The sequence below is a fragment of the Poeciliopsis prolifica genome, unplaced genomic scaffold (assembly GCF_027474105.1).
Source record: "Poeciliopsis prolifica strain line A6 unplaced genomic scaffold, Auburn_PproV2 SCAFFOLD017, whole genome shotgun sequence".
In the NCBI taxonomy this organism is placed as follows: domain Eukaryota; kingdom Metazoa; phylum Chordata; class Actinopteri; order Cyprinodontiformes; family Poeciliidae; genus Poeciliopsis; species Poeciliopsis prolifica.
The window spans coordinates 10916341-10937255 of record NW_026562392.1 but is presented as its reverse complement, the minus strand read 5'-3'; the positions used below and the strand labels follow the sequence as shown (position 1 = coordinate 10937255).

Here is a 20915-nt window from a genome sequence, read left to right as displayed (position 1 = left end):
TTCGTCGGGTTCTTTCTAGAACAGTGCTGCCTATAAACAAGAACTCGCTCTCACTGCCCCCAGTGGACAACAACAGTACAACATGCACATAAACAGAGTGACAGGATATAGAACATAAAGCTGTACCTTACAAAGTAAATCAGTAAACATGAACACATAACACAAGATAACTTAAAGACAGCTTAAGATGAGAACATATTCCAACAACTTGAAATCTTTTATTTTGCAGTGTTTGGCTTAATTTCAACACCTTTGTTTCTTTATTGACCGCTGATTTGAGAACGTCTGACTCCATGGAGGTTTCTGCTTGATCACAGAAACCTCAGCAACTGTTGAAGAAAATTTGAATTCCATGCAACTGTTTCACCGCAAGGCCTTAATTAGTATTCACTTCCTCCTTGGGTCTGTTGTCATCTTCAGTATCTAAACTACAATTTTTTTTGGCAAAGATTTCTCGTTTCAGATTCCTCATCATTTCTTCCTGTGCTTTCACATCGTGACTCTGAGATAAATGGGGAAAACCAAAGGTCATGTCAGATCTCGCAAGACCAGTAGGATTTGAGCCTTTTTCTTAGAGTATTCCCAAAGTGCAGAGGAATAAAATAAGGTAATTTTTTCCCCTTTACCTAAAGCATGTATTTTTTACATATTTCTTAAAAGAGGAGACCATTGGAAGAAGAAGAAGCAGTGGACATTGAACTGTCATGGCTGTTTTCACTTCCCCACCATCCAGAAATAAACTTTCTGGAGGACGACTCACGCCATGCAGACGGTCCGTTTGGGCTGAAAAAGGGATCATTTCTTATTTCCCTGAAAGTTTTGGTTTCCGCCTCGTCTCCCAGCCAGTAACATCAGACCCAACAGGTAAACCTTGTGCCTAAAAATTACTTTCAGATCAATATTTAGGGTTTTCTGTGACGGGACCAGTGTTTTTTTTCTGGGAGGAGTGTCAAATCTGTTTTTTCTCCTGGTGTGTGAGGAGTCTCATGACACGCCAGAAATTATCAGGTGACAAAAAATAAGTTCAGCAGTCTGCTGGATGGGCTGAGTTGAGAAGTTGGAGTGAGTTATCCAGATTTGCTCTTTAGATTACACCAAGATCACAGCCTGCTTTTGAGCATTCGCTGTCTTACTTAAAAGTTCATCGGTCACCATAGAGCAATTGCAAGACTTTGGTAAGGATAAAATAATACTTCAAAGTGTGCAGACTGAGAAGAGTAATGAGAAAATCTGCTGTGGTTTTTGCCGTTCAATAAATAACTCAATGTCATTGTTTCATGACATAATTTTGGATTGAACTGGACTGTATATCGAACATAATCTATGCTAATGATTGGTTCGTGATGGGATCATTCCGGTAGAATTGTGTTTTTTTTTGGGGTTCTGTATTATTAGAAGAGAATAATACAGAAGAATGCTTTGATATAATCTTTGTTGTGAGTTGGTCCTGTGTAAATAAGTTGAATTGATGTTACTTATGAAAATGGACTGGAAGCATATAAATATCATTCAAAAACCTGAAATGATTTTAATATTTTATAAAGAAATCAAGTAAATATAAAAGCAGTAATGTAGCACAGCATGTTATCTGGCTACTTGTTCTTTTTAAACCTTACCACAACACTGAAGACATTTTTCAATCTGGATTAAGTAATGGAAGATTGCTTAATGTCATGGCACCACTTTAAGGTTTCCTCCCTTTTTTATGTGACTTGTGTTTTCGCCCATCTATTGTGTCAGAGCTGTGAATTATCTTATGCCATTATCAGTTTGTACTCATCTCCCATCTACTTCTGTTTTTAACATGTAAGCAAACTATATTGTTTCCATGCACTTGTTGTAGTTACACTTTCCCCACTCTAGAGATTTCTTCTGTCTTTGCTTTCTCATCTCTCTCAAATGCTTAAGATGAGCAAACAAATGTAATTAGGCAGCAGTAACCTGAGTAAATACAAATAATAATAATAATAATTTATCAAGAGAAAAAAGCTATGTAAATCAACCTGACCTTTTGAGGGAAAAGTCATTGTTCTTTAGTTAACTCAAACAATCAATCAAGTGCTTTACAGAGTCAAAAAGAACATAAACAATAAAGCAACAACTGAACAAACAAACAACATAAAACCAAAAGTGTCACCACACATTTAAGTCATAAAAGCCTGTTGGAATAAAAAGTCTTAAGTTTTGATTTAAAAGGACTAAGCTAGCTTATGGATCAGAGAAAAAACCATAATCACCTCAATGTTTGCATTTAATATGAGAAACTCTAAGAAGGAACAGATTATCTGATCTCAAAGAAGAGAAGCTCAGTGACTTTAAGTAAGGAGAATCGATTCTACTGAGGGCTTTAAAACAAATAATAAAAGTGGGAAGCCAAAGAGGAGAGGATAAGACGGGTGTGATGTAATCCCGTCTAAAAGTGTTGGCTAAAAGACGAACTGCTGCATTCTGCACGGGTTGGAGGCATCTCAAAGATGACTGATGTACACCGATAGGAAGTGTGTTGCAATTCCACAAAACTGATACAACTGATAAAAGAAGCAGGTCATGCATTTAAACTGATAAATGCATGAACAGCCTTCTACAACTCACAATGATTAAAGAAAGTTTCAGCCTTCATTAGAAGGTCTACATGACAAAATCCAGATTGGACAACAGATGCAATTTGTTTGTCAAATTGTAAAGCTTTGTCAAGGTTTTTCACGTGGTCACTGATAGAATTTTCCAGACCACAAAGAGCTTTATCACCAGATAGAATCCTCTCTGTATTTTAGTCATTTATCAACAGAGCGTTCTGACTCAATCACTGTTTGATTGCAGAGATGCAGTTACGGACAGAAAGCAGATTACTGCATCTTGGTCGTCTGCATAGCAATGAATTTAACATTGTGATTATTTATTTTATGACATATCCCAACAGTAATATGTAGAGAAAAAAATAAAAGGCCCAATATGGAACCAGGAGGTACTCGATGCAAAAGTGGGGTCAAGTTTTGTGGCTTCAGTATCAGGACAACTTGTCACAACTTATGGAAAGATCAATTAGTTCTCAACTAAAAAAATTCTGTAAATTATCCAAAGCACACCAGTTTAGACTTAAATTTACTCGGGATATCTTTGCATGACCCTTCAAGAAGACCCTCCAATGTGGCATAATTGAAACAATTCTGCAAAGAAGATTGGAGTAAAGTTCATCCACCTGTAAGAGATGAACTGTTGTGGGGGTGAAATGTTATTTCCTGTTTTAGAGCACAGTCATCACAGCTAACTAAACCATACCATTCAGACTGTTGAAGCGCAGTAATCTCATCTTAGAAATGTCTTTTTCTGTGAAGTTTTTCTCGGAAAATAAAATAAAATAGAAAAGCAATGGCCAGATGGTTTAAATTAGCATACACCTGCAGTAGGAAGATAAGTTTGATTGATTTGCGAGGGTCTGGTTTCAAAGTTGCAGTTTTTTCACCATACTGCAATAGGTTTGACCCACTACAGGGTCAACCCTATTGCAAAGATAAAGCTTGAGTCAGTTCATCTGTGGGGAAAAAGACAATTTTTTTTGTTTGTGTTGTGTATGTGGAAAGGAAGTGGTCGCATTTAAGAATATTGTAAAACATGCTGCAACTTGTGTTCCAGATGTAAAACAGGAGTGGAAAACCAAGCAAGAATCTGCTTCTAATGTCAGAGAAAGGCAACAGTAATCATATTTTTTCAAGACAAAGGCAGACAGTTCAGGAATATTGTTGTTTGCTATCAACAAATATTTTTGGGGAAATTAATGTGCACTAAGGTGTCAATATCTTAGGAATCTCTTTCACAAATCGATGTCCCTTTGCTTCCTTTGAAATACTACATGCATATAAAAGAAATTGTTCCTTTTTTTCTGTTTTACTTTGTGTTATAATCTCAAACTTTAAGATATCTCCAGCAATTAGCTAATCTGAGTATCAGACTCAGATAAGCTTTTAATTAGATCACACCTGAAAGCAAAATATTCAACGTTCCAACCTTTTATTAATAATGTTTCTGAGAAATGGCTAAAGAGTATGTAAATGCACACTTTGCTTGGCCTCTGGGTCCGCCTTGATATGGGCGGAGGCATTATCAACCACAGATAAACTGATATTCACTGGTTTGTGTTTTATCAGTCAAACTTGATCACGGACTAACCAAGATCAGATAAGAGACGCTTTCGAAAAGGTATGTTGGTTAGTTAATACATTTTAAACTTGATTTGTGTCCTTTTGAAGGTAAAATGAGTTAGTTATTTCTAATTTCCATGGCAACAGAACAAATGAAATAAAATTTAAAAAAATTAACACTATCAACCAAAATGAGCTAATAGGAGAGGAGCTTTTTCAGGAGATAGAAGAAAATAAAGTGATCTTATTTTTTAAGATTACATTTATACTTTGACCTGCAGGGTGGGGTTGTCCATTTCCTTGTCCAGCTGGGGTCTTTCCGTGCAGTTTTATGTTCTCCTCATGAACATGAGAATGTGCTTTATGTTCTACACCAAAAAATAGAAATGTTAGATTTAAATTGAACTTAAATCTGCCTGATTAGATTTGTTAATAAAGAGTTTTAAAACAGCTGGAGTGAAAACACAGTGCTTCGCATAACTGCAAACTCTAAACGTGCATTGAATAAAAAATTAAAAGAATAATTACATTATTTGTAGATCTGTATTTCAATGCTAACATTATTAAATAAAAGCCAAAGCCAGACTTTGGAAATACCGACCCATTTAAGAAATTAAGAAAAACACATTTATTTCAGGAACTTCATCACTAAGGCAAAAGGACATTTGAAAATCTTTATTTATGTTGATGATGATTTTCCGCTTACAGGTCATGAAAACATTATTACATCAGACCATTAAAAACATACAGAAAAGTGGTTCTTACTGAAAAGTATTCTACACCCTAAACATTACAAAACAGAACTGTGAAGAGTAATTAATCGATCTTGGAATATATCAGAGCTCATTCTGTCCTCATGTTGTCCTGCAGGTATCAGGACAGCCATGGATACAAATGCATCCATCCATCAAATCAACAACACAGAGGAGTCCTCCTCCAACTACAATGAAAATCTCAGATATTCTCTACACATCTTGTCTCTCTGTGTTTTCGGCGTGGCCTGTGTGCTTGGGGTGTTGGGAAACGGACTGGTTATCTGGGTGGCCGGCTTCAGCATGAAAAAAAATGTTAACACGGTTTGGTTTCTCAACCTGGCTGTGGCTGACTTCCTCTTTACGGCCTTCCTTCCCCTGAGCATCACATACCAGGCTTTGAACTTCCACTGGCCATTTGGAAAGTTAATGTGCAAGTTGAACAGCACAGTGAATTTCCTAAATCTGTACGCCAGCGTCTACACCCTGGTGGTGATCAGTGTGGACAGGTTGGTGTCCGTAGTGTGGCCGATCTGGGCTCAGAATCATAGGAACGTGAGGAAGGCTTTCTATACGAGTCTGTGTGTCTGGGCATTGGCTTTGTCTCTCAGCCTTCCTGCCTTTGTCTTTAGAGATACTGAAAGCTACAATGAGATTACCATCTGCTACAACAATTATGCTTTCTCCAATAATTATACCAATCCAGCTGTGATTCAATTGCAACTTTTTCGCCATCGATCTATGACCATTACCCGTGTGCTCCTGGGCTTCATCATCCCCTTCGGTGTTATGCTTTCCTGTTATTCCATCATAATCCACCGCCTGAGGAATAGCCCCACACTGGCCAAACGATCAGGCCGCCCTTTTAGGGTAATTGCTGCCATCATCATCACGTTTTTCCTGTGCTGGGCTCCCTTTCACATCATGACGATAGTTGAGCTGAAAAGATTTGATCCAAACAGCCAAAGCGAAACACTGGCCCATGTCATCAGTGTTGGGATACCGCTTGCCACGTGTCTGGCCTACCTTAACAGCTGCCTGAACCCGGTGCTGTACATATTCATTGGCCAGGATTTCAAGGATAAAATCTCCAAATCCATCCTGAAGGTGTTGGAGACTGTATTTCAGGAAGATGAGACCAACACTTACACAAAATCTACCAGCAACAGTGAAAACAAGAGATTTGACCACAATACTGAATTGTAGGAATAGCACTGAATTTTCTAACCAGCTCAAAGGATTGGACAACTATTACAAAATCCCTATTTTATTCCATTATAATTGGCTCTGATTATAAAAAAAAAAAAATTAAATTGAGGTGATGTATACAAATGACTATTTCAGAGAAGGACAAAATCAAATAAACATTTCTCATGACTGATATTTTCTAAGTTTGACATGTGCACTTGCATTATGCTATTTCCTGTAGACCAAGCTCTTAATTTTACCATCAAATAAATATTTTTCATGTATATATTTCTTGTATTTCATATATTCATTGTAAATGCCAAAGAATTTTTTATTTTTTTTTTTACAATATTTGAGAGTCAGCTTATTCCTGAAAGAAAGTAAGAAGGAAAGAAAGAATGATGGACTTATTAAAGTGACAAAACACTGTGTGGACATATCTTGCATTTACTGATGTGTGTGATGTAACTCCTCAGTAATGACCGGCATCTTTCAGAATTTGTGTCTGGCTGGAAGGTTATGTTGAAAACACCAGGGTTCTGAAACTGTTAACCGAAAAAGCTTAATCTATGTTCAAATTTTACCATCAGATAATTGAAGGTTAAAAATGCCACTTTATTTTTAGGTGTAAAGGTTTTAGGTGTAAAAATATGAGGGAAATTTTAGAAAAAAAAATCTGCAATTGTTAAGATGCATGTCAGAAATAGCAAGATTTTTCTCTTTTTTTTTTTGGTTAAGTTTGTCAGTTTTATTATTCTCATTGAGTCTGTTTTGTTTGCAAGATTTTACTTGTTATTTTTCTTTGTTTGATAATTACATAAAAATAACTGCAGCATTTTATTTCAATGGTATGTTTAATATATTGTCATGTACCAACTCTTGAATAAAATCATTGAACATGATCATTTTAGTTCGCTTACAGCATACACTTTGTCTTGTTGGATTCAGATGTCTCAAACTTTGAGCTTTGAAACTGTTTTTTCTTTCTAAGATGTTCTATGATGATGGATTCATCATGGTCATAAAAGGTCATAAATGGTCGTGTTTGCACATGTTTTAGAAATATATTTTAAAATAGTAAATGCTTTGATAGCATAAATGTAAGGACCCTGACTGTAAAACATGAAAACAAAGTGAGTAAAATAATGGCAAATAGTCCAAATTAAATTTCCTAAGGGAAAAAAAATATATCAAACTGAAAAATGCTATAAAACTTGGAATTTTAAATTTTACATATAAATAGCTCTATTGTAAAATATATTTACGGCAGAAGTGATGTTTTAGTGACACCGTTTCGCAAAAGCATGTCGAAAAGTAGATTACAATTCTGATGTTTGTTCAAACCCTCAAATAAACACGAGGCGGCGGTAATGCTTCTGATGGCTGGTTACACTGTGAGAAGATGGAATTAGAAGAAGAAGAAGTAGGAGTCGAAGCACCGAGGCCTGATTCTGCTAACAGGCTATCGTTGCTCATCGGTTTTCAGCTGGGTGTTACATATTGTTAGCCACCGTATTCCGTGATGTGCGAGATTTCACGGTAAGTCATAACGTAGCCGATAGTTGGAATGAGGTTTCAGTAACTTAACTGTCTAACTCTTAAATAAAATCACTAAACGTCTCAGCAATCCAGGTGTAGCGTTAGCTAGCAGGAGCTAAAGTCAGCCGTTTCGATCACAATAAGCTCACGAGTTATCGCTCCAATAGGAGGGTTAAAGCAACGTAAGCTTTTCTGGGAATCTTTCATTCGCTGATTATTGCCTGCTGATTTTGTCTTCTTGTGCTGTATGTTAAGTCCAGCTTAATTAAAGTAAACGTTGATTGCGTTAGCATGCACAGTGTGTCCATGTTAATTATCGCTGCAGCAGTGCCGAAAGTGCCAATCTTTCACTGTCAAAACATTAATGTCAAGAAGATTTCTCTTTTAATAACTGTTAGAAAATCCTATCAAATGTTTTGTTGGCTATAAAATAGTGGAAAAAACTGTTTTACGCCGTCTGTGTGTCACGTTTAGAAATCTAAACAATGAAACTTGTATGCGTTTGTGTGTCTGCCAGGTTATGTATTTCAAATCTGGTTTGCCTTCAGACTTTTTATTATTATTAAGCAAGGTTTGGGAAAGATCACGTTTAGCCACATAATTGACTTTCTGATTATAATTACATTATTATGATCATTTACATACATCCCAAGCACTTAAAAGCTCAGGTAAATTCTGCTCACCAGGTCTTTCTTTGTGTACATATAAAGCATCAAGTTAGAATGATAATTTACATGGCAAATTCTCTTCGTTGCTGTAGACCGATCATAGAAAAACACACACAGCATACTGTAACGAGAGATTCTGTATGCAATCGTTGGATAAAGTTTGAAGAATTGTGAACAGAATTAGAAATAAGCACTTGCCTAACTCAGTATGGTTTTACAATGAGAGTGCTCCACGAATTAAATGCCCAACTTTATTCCAGTAAGGATTTGGATGTGTGAAACTTTGTTAAAATACCTGGCAATCGGGTAAACTGGAATGCCGTTATTCTCAATCATTAAAATTTTAGAGAAGTCATAGACAGTTGCTTTTTTTATTATTATTATTGTTGTAAATTTGCTAATGAATTTGAATTTTGCATATTCTTTTCATAAAAAGCTCCCTTTCCTCTGTCTGGAAGGGTTTCCCCCGGTGTATTATAAGCCTGGCAGACCACCAGGTTTTACTTGGCCCCCCACCAGGTTAAGTGTTTTATTTTAACTAGATTTTTTTTTTACAAGTAACATTGACAATAAAGTCAGATTAAACTAGGTTTATAGTTGACACATTGAACTTAGTCCTCTGTCCCTGCACCTGCTTGTTGGTCTTATATGCTATTATTTCCAAATTATGCATACTGGTGATGGAGACTTGTACATCTCCAAATCTTTTTAACTTTTAGCATTTTTTAACACAAAAACATGGTGGACTGCCATTGTGTCCATACTACTGCGCTAAACAAATTTTCTGGGGAAAACCCTGGTCTGGGCCTTCACTAACACCTATTTTTAAAGTCTCTTGTTCACTTTTACTCGTCCGAAACGGGGAGGGAGCTTGCCAGACAGCTGAGTTGATATTTATGGGCGAAGTTACTGGCAGCTTGTCCCAAATTGCCAATAACTTGGGATATCCAGGAAAGCAGCTGAAACACTCGGATTTTTGATGCGGGTCTCATTGGGTGTACATGTGTCAGAAACAAGAGCGCACATCATTAGATTGCTTCAAATTCTATAGTTGTGATTCTGAAATATTGGTACTTCAATTGAATTGGCTTCAATTAAAAAAAAGTAAACACTTGAAGGTTGTACAGCTGGGCTGCACAGGTGTTAGCTCTGTTAGCTTTCCTCAAAAATGTTCTGGGTTGATTTTGCCCACTTGGTGTCTACCTAGATGGACTTTTTGTTCTCTCTGTATATGGCTGGGTTTTTCTGGGTACGCTAACATTTTCCCACAATATAAAAAATGTGACTGTTAGGTAGGACTGTTAATTGGTCTCAATTAATTTGCGTAATGTATGAGTGTGTATGTGCACTGCCACTGTGTTGGCGAAAATATTTGTGGTGTTATGAACTTGCATTTTACATCTGAATCTTTAGAAAACAGATTGCTACAATATATGTAGCAAAACACATATTGCTACCATTTTTTTGGTTTGTTTTTTAATCACAAAATGTTCAGCTTGATATTGTGAAATCCTGGTCATCTTGTACAACAGAAGCTTTGATTGGTCCAAAACTGAGCAATTTCATTCCTGAGCAGAACTGTCACAAACATTTTATAGATTTCAGTCTGGCAATGAATGGGAAGTAATGCTGGCGCTAAAGTTCTCAATACAGAAAAATAGAATGATGATAAAACATTGGGTATAGTTATAGACTCTACTGGGCAGTAGAGTTCTGACTCAAGGTGTTGAGTTTATTGGAGTGATAAACCACCATTTCTCCATCAAAGTTTTTTTCTTTTTCTTTTTTTTATCCGCTTCTTCAGCGATCAAAGTGAAGCTTGCAAGTGTTACTCCAGCATTCCTTATGGTTGCATAATATTGGAAACCATGCACAGTATTATCCCACAGTATCATTGTGGGATAATGTGATGATTATATAGATTGCTGTAAGCTAAACAGAACCATGTTTATTTGTCTTCTCTTTGCAAACATTCACCACAGTGCCTTGCATATTCTGCAACAACTAATTCTACACAGACTCCATGTGTCCGCTCCCTATCTCTGTGTTATTTATAAAAATAGCAAGGCGGCATGGTAAGTAGTGAAAAGTAACCTCTCACTGTTGCAGTTCGAGCTCCCAAGGGAGGAACCCATGAAAATGGGTAGGTTACCGGGTGTTAAGAAAAGGACAGCACATGTTGGGCTCTTTCATAGTTGATGGTAGCCTAGTTCACGAAACATTTTCAACCCAGCACTACGACACCTTCTTGTCATCTCTGTTTTCTCTGAAAAGACTAAGACAATAAGTGGTGTTGAAGTCTAGCTGTTCTGAATACTTTCTATTTGGAGCTGTTCGTTCAAACCGTTTTGTCAAAAGGAAAACTTATTCTGTGCCAGTTTGATTGCATTTATTGCAGGTTCAAACGTGCGGCATCACGTTCTTGCAAAACAAAACTGGCAAAGCCATCACAACATCGCATTTATTGATTGCATTTAATGATTGCATTTACAGCATTTATAGATCGTGACCGAATTCACTTCCAAAGAGAGTGCATAGCTCTGATTACGGGCATTTCCATCTGTCCGCGAGCCTATGAAAGCACCACTTTTACAAACTCTCGTTGGAAAATTGCATTGACTCTGTGTTTAGTGGACATTTTTGTCAGTTCAGGGTGGTAACTCTTCTGATTTATTTGACTTTCAGCTAAAAATGCAGTGAAGGCCAGCACAGAACTTACCCTAAAAGGAAAAGTAGAAGAGTGGGGATGTGGTGTGGATTAAAAGTCATCTTGAGTGGTTGATTTGTGGAAGGTCAAGGATGGCTGTTGTTGACCGTTGTAGTTTCTCAATCGTTTTACTAAAAGGTTTGCTATCTGATTTCACGTCACAGCTTCTGTCATCTACACTGAGACTGGAGGATTTGTGTTAGCTAATACTGTACAGCCATATGGTTTTGTTTTTGATTTTTAAATGGAGTCATCTTCACTTATATTTAAACAATGTTTGAAACTACCAAAATCATATAAATGGTTTTCATATACATTTGTTTTATTTCTCCAGGTGCTACAAAGTGGAAGACTTGGGGAGTTGACATCTCATCATTTGGTTGGACAAAGAACCGTCACTGATTGCCATGGACATCTTTGCCCATGGGTGTATAGAGATTTAGCTGCATATTCAGGTTCAAAAGTGATGCCATCAGTACATGGACAGAATCGTTTTATCATGGAAAAACAGTCAGCTGTGAATACTGTTGCTTCAGCGCACTTGGGAGGAGAAGCCAGTGCTTTCATCTGCACGGAATGTGGTGATGGGTTCAGTCAATACGCCAGTATATTGGCCCACATGTCTAATCATGGACCTTTGGAATCTTTTTCCTTTGATGGCTCATCTAATGGATTTGATATTCCTCAGGAATATGTGCTTCAAGAAAATGGTACGCTGATTGTTGTAAATGGCTTGCCTCAGTTGAATTCTGTAAGCTCTTCAAATTCTTCTTCCGCACCTATGCCTCCTGAAAGACTGTCATCACCTTTGCCGTCACCTATTAAGCCGACTACTACAACTCAGAACTCGCAGCCCTTCTCAAACAAAGACTCATTAAGACCCAGGCCACCAGGCTTGAGCTCAGACGTGTTTCAGCAGAACCATTGCCGTTGCGAAATATGTAATCGTTCTTTTAGTACGACTCAGAGTCTGCACCGTCACCAGCAATATGGGAATTCCGAAAGGGGTTTTCGGTGCACTCTGTGCTGCAAGATCTTTCAAGATAAAAGCAACCTCAAGAAACACCTTCAAGACCATGTCAGTGAAAAGACCAGATGTTGTGGTCACTGCGGTAAACGATTCCTTAAAATTGATGCGCTCAATGCTCATCAAAAAGAGAGTCACTCCATGCCCAAGGCTTTGGGTAAACCAGACAGTAAGGAAGACAAAAAGTCAGAAAAGGCATATCCCTGTAACAAGTGCAAGCTGGTTTTCTTTTGGATGTCAGACCTCCAAATACATTCTTTGTATCATTGCAAGGGACAGGAGCTTGATGTGGAGTTGGAGTCTGATTTTGAAACTGAAGAGAATTCGAAGCATTCTGATGACGGGGAGTTTATAAACTGCCACACCAATGGTCCATCCAATGATACTAGGAATGGAGGACGAAAAATCTCAAGAGATGGCAGTGTTGAAAAGAATAAGCAACCCACATTCACCCCGTATAGATGTGGCCTATGCGGGGATCGTTTTGAGAGGTTAGCAGCTCTAAAGGAGCATCATGTCACACATCAAACTCAGGAGGAAATAGATGAAATGAATAAAGAATATCAAAAACCCGTAAAACGAGTTGTTCCACAAAACACCAGCCGGAGAAGATCTAATCCAAATGGAAAACTTCATCCTTGCAAGCATTGCCATCGAGTTTTCAATCATTCTAGTAGTTTGTCTCGACACATGAGATATCATAAAGGCACAATGCACACTTGTGTATTTTGTGGTAGACATTTTCCACAGCGCTGTGATTTAAGAAGACACGTGATCATGTACCACAAAGCTGAAGGTTTAAAACTGTTGCACTCAAATTCACAAAATGGGCCTTCATCTAATTCTGCTGATGATGAGAAACAGGCTAACAATCCCGAGGACAACACCAAAGGATCTTCTGACAATGAACAGACTTCTATAGAGCAATCTGGAAAAGCTGGCAGAGTTAACTACAAATGTCAGGAGTGTGGAAAGAAATTTGGACTTTTGTGTGTGTACCAACGACATTTGCGCTATCACAAGAAAGAGCCCACTAAGTGTCCCAAGAGTCTAGCTGATCTTAATAAGAATTCATCCTCTGAGCTTCATTTTCAAGATCACCTGGACCCTGAAGAACCAGATGATGATGGACAGATTTCTCCTGGCAGAGGAAACACTGTACACGAGGAACTAAAAAAAGATAATCCAGAAGACATAGAGGAATATGCTATGGACCAAAAACAAAATGAGAAAGGCAGTTCTTCTGAGGCTCTTTATGAATGCACTGAGTGCACTCAGACGTTTTCATGTTTGGACACATTTCTTGAGCACCAGGCTTCTCATGACTCAGAAGCGAAAGCTATTGTATAAGAAACAAAAGATATGGGTGGGAAGTGTACAAAATACTTTTGTTTCAAATATACATTGAGAAGTTGGACAGACTATTTCTAACTCGCTAGTGTTCTTCCTCCAACTTGGATTGCAGGTCAGCTGACTTCTCATATTTTTTAGTGCTATACATTACAGTAGAGATTATTTCATTGTTTTACCTACATCATGGAATTGGAATATTTTTAAGTGTATGCATATATTCACCCTTTTAAAAATACATCATTGTCAAACATTAGATTGTCATTAAAGTGATCAAGGTAACATGCGTTAGTGCTTGATGTTTTGCTTTGAGTCCCTATTTTCTGCAGTGACAGACTAGAACCAAAATATGTTTCTGGTATACAATTTTCATTCCATATGCAATCAAGGTATTAATGGCACATCTAGTCTGGTTTGGGTTACTCATTTTTATTTAGATGCTAGTAAATTAAGTTCTCAATTCCTTCACCACTACTTCCTAGGGAACCCACTGCTTACCCCACATGGGATCAGCTCAGATCTAGAGGTAGAATTACATTATGCAATTGGAAGCCTACATGTAAAATGCTAGAGCAGCCTTTTTTATGTTTGTCAGGGGTTTTTATGCGTAATGGATAATGGTACATCATTTATAAATGGCAGAGCACACTGGCTGTTATTGGTTGGTAGCAGTTTTCTTGAAACATGTTCTGAAATAATTTTACATATTGGAAATTGAATAACTTGTGTCATAAACTCAAACTTTCTATGTTCAGAATTTAATGGTTGGTGAAGGCATTTTTTTTTATCAAAAATGCTCAAGGTCTCCAGTAAGATTCATTTGCTTCTGGTTATGTAGTCAACATTTTATGTCTAGTTGGAAATAGTTTTAATTAGTCTACTTTTTAGAAATCCAAAATATAACGTCGTACACACAAAGGTAGCAAGGACTTCAAACATTCAGGCTTTTTTTATGTGTAGATAATTCGAAATAAAGCTGTGAAGACCTGTTGGAATGGAAAGATGCCTCAAGAATGATTTAAGCTGATCCATTTTAGAGAGCTGGGGCCTATGACCTTTGTTCTCATAAGATTTGATAAAAGTCCTTGGCGTAAGATCCAAAGCTGAAGCAGCACACCACAGGACAGTAGGGTAAGTAGCTCCTTTTATTACCTATAGGTTATTGTAGGTCTTCAGGCTAAATATTTAAAAAATATTTGTTTCTTTCAGTCGTAATAAGCCACAGAGTGTTTTGATATTTTTTTGCTAATGTCGCTATTAGTCTGCTTCAAGGTTCTGTAATTTGAGGTTTTTGTAGTTACAACCTGGAACTGTCAAATGTTACCGTAACCATTACCATCAATCAGGTAATGGTTTGAATTGCTCTGATTGATGTCTTTATGAGTAGACTTCTTTACCAAACAAAGTACTACTTTACTATTATAAAGCCATTTGCCTAATGATCTGCTGCACCCATTGTAGAAGAAAGTTTCAAAAGATGGTCATTCTTTCTTTCAGGTTTGTGTATACCAGTTGTTGGGGAAAATGTCTCCTGCATTACTGTGGCATGATCAAAACACCAGCTGCTCTTCAAACCACCTCTCCATTCACATATCAGTCTCTGAATCAGTCCATATCTTTCAGTGACACATGCTTCCACGATGGAGCTGGCATTGCAGAATGAAGTGCAGACAGCAGCATAATCGGAAAAATGTGGCTCAAGTTCCACTATCCATAACTTCACACATACTGTGAAGTTATGGATAGGTAACTCTGGTTTGTGACTACATCTCTTTACACCCTAGAGATGTAATGAATGTGAACCATCTCACAAATGTCACTGAGGCAGTCAGGCGTCTTCTTAGGATCAATGTTTCGAGTGTTATTTGAAAATTTCTGAAAGCAGTTATTGGGTTGATAACGTGATATTTTGCCATTTTTGGAGCAGGCCCAGTAAATGTCTTACTGCTGTGTCGGGTCTAAACTTATGGAGGGAAGGTGATCTGTTGTCATTACCCTACTGCAGGTGCAATAGCAGTAATTATGTGACAGTCCATATGGGAGGTTTTACCAAACCAGTTACATTGCCATCTTCACCAGCCAGGCTGTAGCTGTGAAAGATTAGTGTCTTGGCTGGGGTAGAGAACAGAACAGAATCACTTTTTTTTTCTTTGTTTTTTTTTTTTAATAAAAAGGGTTTGTGTGCTGTAGAGGACTTTATTTGATATTTAACAAACAGGAAAGTGGGTTGTGAGAGAGAGGGAAGACATGTGGCAAAGGTCATAAGGCTTGTACTTGAACTTGTGACATCTGGACCAAGGCCTACATATACGGGTCCCGCTTTGCCACTAGCAAAGCCCCAAAAGATGCACTTTTGTCAAATATCATATCTGTACTTTTGGAGACAAATGAGCTATTAAAAGACTGCATGTAGTTTAAAACTGAATTGATTTCTTCCAAACCACTTCCAGTATTAAAACTATGCTCGGCTGCAAGCGACATATGGCAATTAAAATGCTATGTTTTAAACCTGACTGTATTTAGCTTTTCATCTAAGACTTTTAAGTCAAAAGGAATTTACAAAATGGCTTGAACATTGAAAATGTTGGCTTTGCACTAGAGCGAGAGCCCACTTAACATTGGAAACCTTCTATTTTGATATTACCTAGTCAAAAGGGATGATTGGTTCAAATAAAATCAGTAGGGTAGAGTTTTTACTATGGCTTTGTCACTTTCTGCTTGTGTTTAAAGTTGCTTTTAGTGAACTTGATCTGGCAATTTAGAAAGGGCAAGTGGCCTCTTGCACAAGCAAGATTGAAAAGAGAAAAAAAAAACTAGGATTGTAAGGCAACAGGAGGTGTCATTTTGGTGTCAATATTAGTATTGAACATAAATTTTTTGTTGTAAGTCTCCCCATAGCATTCTTTTCAAAACAATATTGGCATACTCTTAGTTGAGAAAATGTCCAGCAGCTTTTAGATCGATCTCTGTTTCAACACACCCGAATCAAATAATCAGGTCATGAACAGGACTCTGGAAAAATTTAACTTTATACTGAGGAGCCAATTCAGCTATTTGTTTCAATTGTGCTGTACCATTGACACATCTAATAGTTGCAGAACACCAGACTTGAGATGTGGAGTTGCAGACCCCTGAGCTAGTAGAACCTCTGATTGAGAGCCCTTAATGATGACTCATCCCCATAATTGCCCGGGGCCAATGAAGTAATCCGCAGATCACTTGAAAGAGAGCTGGCCAGGCTACTCCGAAAGGAACCACAGCTCTCGGGTTTCCAGCATGTGGTGGGACTGCGCCACATGGGCTAATGGAAAATTAGGCCTCAACCGTGCAGTGCAAACAGGCCTGAAGTCAGAAGATTCAAATCTGTGACTACCTCACATGGCAAGTCAGGAGAGTAACAGACAGGCAAACTTGTGTCCTCTCTCACTGCATAGATCCTCTAACAATACAGGATCTATGTATTGTTGGAGAGGGGGGGAAAAAATCACCTTACTCTCACCTTTAAATTTGTCTGAAACTTAAAAGATGATTGACAAGAATGTTCTCAGTTTACATATACCAAATGTATTTGTTCACCCATTCAAACTGAATCGTTATTACATCACCAAGTGAAGTAGTTTTGGCTGCAAAGCATCATGTTTACTGTTGTACAGTTCACTCTAATTGAACTCTTAATGATTCAACATACCAAGACACTTTAGACAATTTCATGCTCCCAGCTTTGTGAAGAAAGTTGATGTTCAACTGTAATTGCCGACAAGTGCACAAAGCAAGGTCCATAAAGGTTTAGATAAAGTATGGAGAAACTTGACTTATTTGCAAACCCAACTTTTGGAATATTTGTTTTCTACATGTGCCTATATTTCAGCCATAGTTGTTTTAAATAACTAGATACATTTGGCGTTTTATGGAATGGACAGACCAATGTGAGATGAAGAGTAGCGGCTGTGAACTAGGCCTTTGTGCCCAACATCAGTGTCTGACCTCACAAATACATTTGTGGCATGATAGTTTGAAAATTTCGATAAACATAAACTTAAGTTGTAGCTAAAACAAAATAATTTCTCTTCAACAGGATATTGGTGAAGTTGTTTCTTCAAATGGCAAAAATTAAAAAGCACGGCTTTTTAATTTTCATCATCCTAATCGCTCAAGGGCCAATGAAGCAATCCACAGGTGACTTGAAAGAGAGCTAACCAGGCTGCCCCGAATGGAATCACAGCTCTCGGGTTTCTAGAGTGTGGTGGTTCTGGGCTACATGGGCTAATGGAAAGATTAGTCCTCAACCCTGCAGTGCATGTTGTGGACTGTGAGAGGAATCTGGAGTACCCAGAGAGAACTGCACATCTTAGACAGAAAACTGCATTACACCCTTTACAACATATCAAATGAAATATATCAAATGTTGCTCAAATCTTTTAGTCTACTGGTTCATCAAAAGTCCTTTAAAAATGTATGCCGGTACCTATACTCATCCAATGGACAACAGTATATAAAAACTGTATCTCCAGTCATTAGGGTAGCAAAGGTAGCCTGTGTTGCTGGTATTGAGGGGCCTGTTTGAACTTGTTCAAAAATTGCAGCCAACTAAAGTCTTTGGTTGCCCCTAGATGCTGCCTTGTAACTCCACCAGGCCTAGGATTTAAAACTGGATGGTACAGTAACATTTGTTTGACTGATCTGAAGTATTGGTCAGTTCCTGGTTTTATTGATTTGGACAGATAAAGGTCATTTACATTTTAATTCCATCAAAGGCTATCACTCCATCCATTGTTTATGCCTGCTTGTCTTTGCAAAGTTGTAAGTAGGCTGGTACCTCTCTCACCATACAATGGTGAGCCTTTTTCTTCCTTCTCTGGACAAATCTTTTACATTGCAACGGCTGGCATAGTCCCAATTCACTAGGAAAAAGTATAAGTGCATAGTATGCATATGATGGATGTCCATGATGTACCCTGCAGGATGCACCATGGACAGGTCGCCAATCTGTTAAAAGCCAACAAATAACCCTACGCGCGTACACATACTTTGGGTTCTTTAGGCCATACTTGGTTTTGATCTGTAGGAGCAAATCAAAGTACCTTGAGAGAACCCACACATGCATGAGGAGAAACAAAAGACCCCACACTGAGATTCAAACCCAGGATCTTCTTGCTGCAAGGAAGGATTAAAGATTTAAGTTTTTAATGATTTTTGCATGTTATAAAAGTAAAAAGTAAACGATGAGTTGATTTGATCTTTTCAGTGATGTAATGGAAAGGACATTTCCAAAACTTTAAAAATGTGGGAGGGGCATCTTTCCAAACCCAGTTTAGTTTTAATAATAAAAAAAAGAAATGTTCAATCAATTTGTCTGTTCCAAGATCTTCTGAAAGTTTTTTTTACAGTTGGACCTCAATATCTTTTTCTATTTAGAAACCCTAAAATGGATCTCGTTGATCTGTCATCCGTCCACTTACACCTTTGTTCCTAGTGCGTTTAGGTGGGGTGCCGGTACCCATCTCCAACTAGGCATTTCGGGCAAGAGGTGGGGAACACCGTGGACAGGTCGCCTGTCCATTGCAGGGCAACACAGAAACAGACAGGACAAACAACCATGCACTCACACACTTTCACCTCAGGAGAATTTAGAGAGACCAGTTAACCTGACAGTCATGGTTGTGGACTGTGAGAGGAAGACGGAGTACCCAGAGAGAACAAACACATGCACCGGGAGAACATGCCAACTCCATGCAGAAAGACCCCAGGCCAGGAATCGAACCCAAGACCTTCTTGCTGCAAGGCAATGGTGCTACCAACTGCACCACTGTGCAGCCCTTGTCGAACTGGCAATTCAGCTAACTGATAATTGAGTAACTTTGCTGAAACTTTTGAATGACGCAAATTAATACTTTTAAGCTCTAATGGATGGATTGGTTTGCACATAAAGGGTGGTTATTCAAGCCTGTTCCATATTCAGTGAGCCTTTTTCATCCTTCTCTGGATGAATCTTTTACATTGCAGCGGCTGGCATGGTCCCACTTCACCAGGAAAAAGTATAAGTGCATAGTATGCATATGAAGGATGAAGATCATGTGGAATTTAAGTGGCTTATTTGACGCTTGTTGGGTCCAAGACTATGATGTGAACATTAGCAAATGTTTCCATCTGTAGAATTTTAAGCATATCTATCATTTCCTAGTCATGCAAGTCAAGATTTAAGATTGTGTTCCTTCACTGGACTTTTTTTTCTCTCTTTTTTTGTGACCACATTTTTTCACATCCCGATACCACTGTCGGGATTTTCTGAAAGACCCGCACTTGAAAAAGAGACTCCATTTTATGGAAGGTCATGTGTGCAATTACTGTGTGCAATAATTGTACACAGTCTGACATTTGTCTAAATGAAAGACGTTCAGACAAGTGGTGACAATCCAGGTGTCCAGTGACTGCTCTTACTGGAAAAAGATTGATTGAATGGCTTGGAAATGGTACAGAGCAGTCCTGGAGTCCTTGAAAGGACCTTATTGAACCAAGGACTCCTTTCACCAGTGTCTGAAGGGAAGAAAGGAAGAAACTATGGGGCAACTGGTGAGAGGGGCTCACATGACTGGCTCCAAACCAGCCAGGAGGATCATAGGTCAATGGGCTGGGGTGGAATTCAATGTCCTTTTTTTTCTCGACTTGACAAAATACCCCTAAAATGAGTCGCATAGATAAAAAAGTAACACTGATCCAATACTAACACTGATTCAAACTTTTTAATTGTCTTCAATTCTAGTTTTCAGTCATATGTCCAGCTGTCAGCTTTGTCACTGAACCATTTTCTTGCCCTGCTTTGTGGACAATTGCTTTGGCTTACATGGCCTGCTTTGATCAAAAAAGAGGAAAAAATAGACAAAATTTCAATTTGAAAGAGGATTTTTTCCAATTTATTAGCTGATCTCGAATTGATATCTCAATTATCCATTTGAGCTTAAATTATACGCAAGTATAAGAGAACATTTACAGTTGCGTGGTTCTGTATAAGTTCTGTTCATCTGCGTCAGAAGGACGCTTTAGGAGTTTTTTTTCTTCCAGTGTGATTTTTCTGTGATCCATTCCTTGCACAACCCTACTCCACTGGTGGGGTTTTCAAGTAGACTGGCACTAGGAAAGGAGCCACCATTTTATGGCAAGTCCAGCACACAAAATGGCTGTGAGCAGTTAACTCTTTAAATGCCAGTTTATTTTATTTTTTATTTTTTATCACAGATCTGCCTTTTGGTCTGTGACTAGGGAACCACCATAGGCAGGATGGTTATGAGAGTGCACAGAGGAGTGCTGAGGCTCCGGTGAGGACTTCACTGACAAATGGAATCTGTGCCACTGCAAGCCGCAGAGCATATGTGCCTCTGCAAGGAGGGGACCCTCATGCATGCTTACGAGCTGCGCTACCAGCATATCAGGGGCGGACTGTGGATGATTTGTACAAATGAATTTCTGATATAAACTCATTTTGATCCAGTCTTATGGATTGCTTGGTACAACCGTTTTTAACCCAGCTCAGAAAAAGCTGAGCTCAGA

The 20915-nt window shown here is 38.2% G+C and overlaps 2 protein-coding genes across 2 annotated transcripts; both read left to right on the top strand.

The window, feature by feature from the left end:
• Positions 1 to 4150: 4150 nt before the first annotated feature.
• On the top strand, positions 4151 to 6906 carry LOC129367672 (chemerin-like receptor 1). The gene is made up of 2 exons (XM_055042276.1): positions 4151 to 4197; positions 5010 to 6906. Exon 2 carries the CDS (start codon positions 5024 to 5026, stop codon positions 6095 to 6097), a length of 1074 nt encoding a protein of 357 aa, XP_054898251.1. The 5' UTR covers positions 4151 to 4197; positions 5010 to 5023; the 3' UTR covers positions 6098 to 6906.
• Positions 6907 to 7501: 595 nt separating this feature from the next.
• si:dkeyp-84f3.5 (uncharacterized protein LOC334144 homolog) lies at positions 7502 to 13801 on the top strand. The gene is made up of 2 exons (XM_055042267.1): positions 7502 to 7618; positions 11328 to 13801. Exon 2 carries the CDS (start codon positions 11460 to 11462, stop codon positions 13368 to 13370), a length of 1911 nt encoding a protein of 636 aa, XP_054898242.1. The 5' UTR covers positions 7502 to 7618; positions 11328 to 11459; the 3' UTR covers positions 13371 to 13801.
• Positions 13802 to 20915: the final 7114 nt, after the last annotated feature.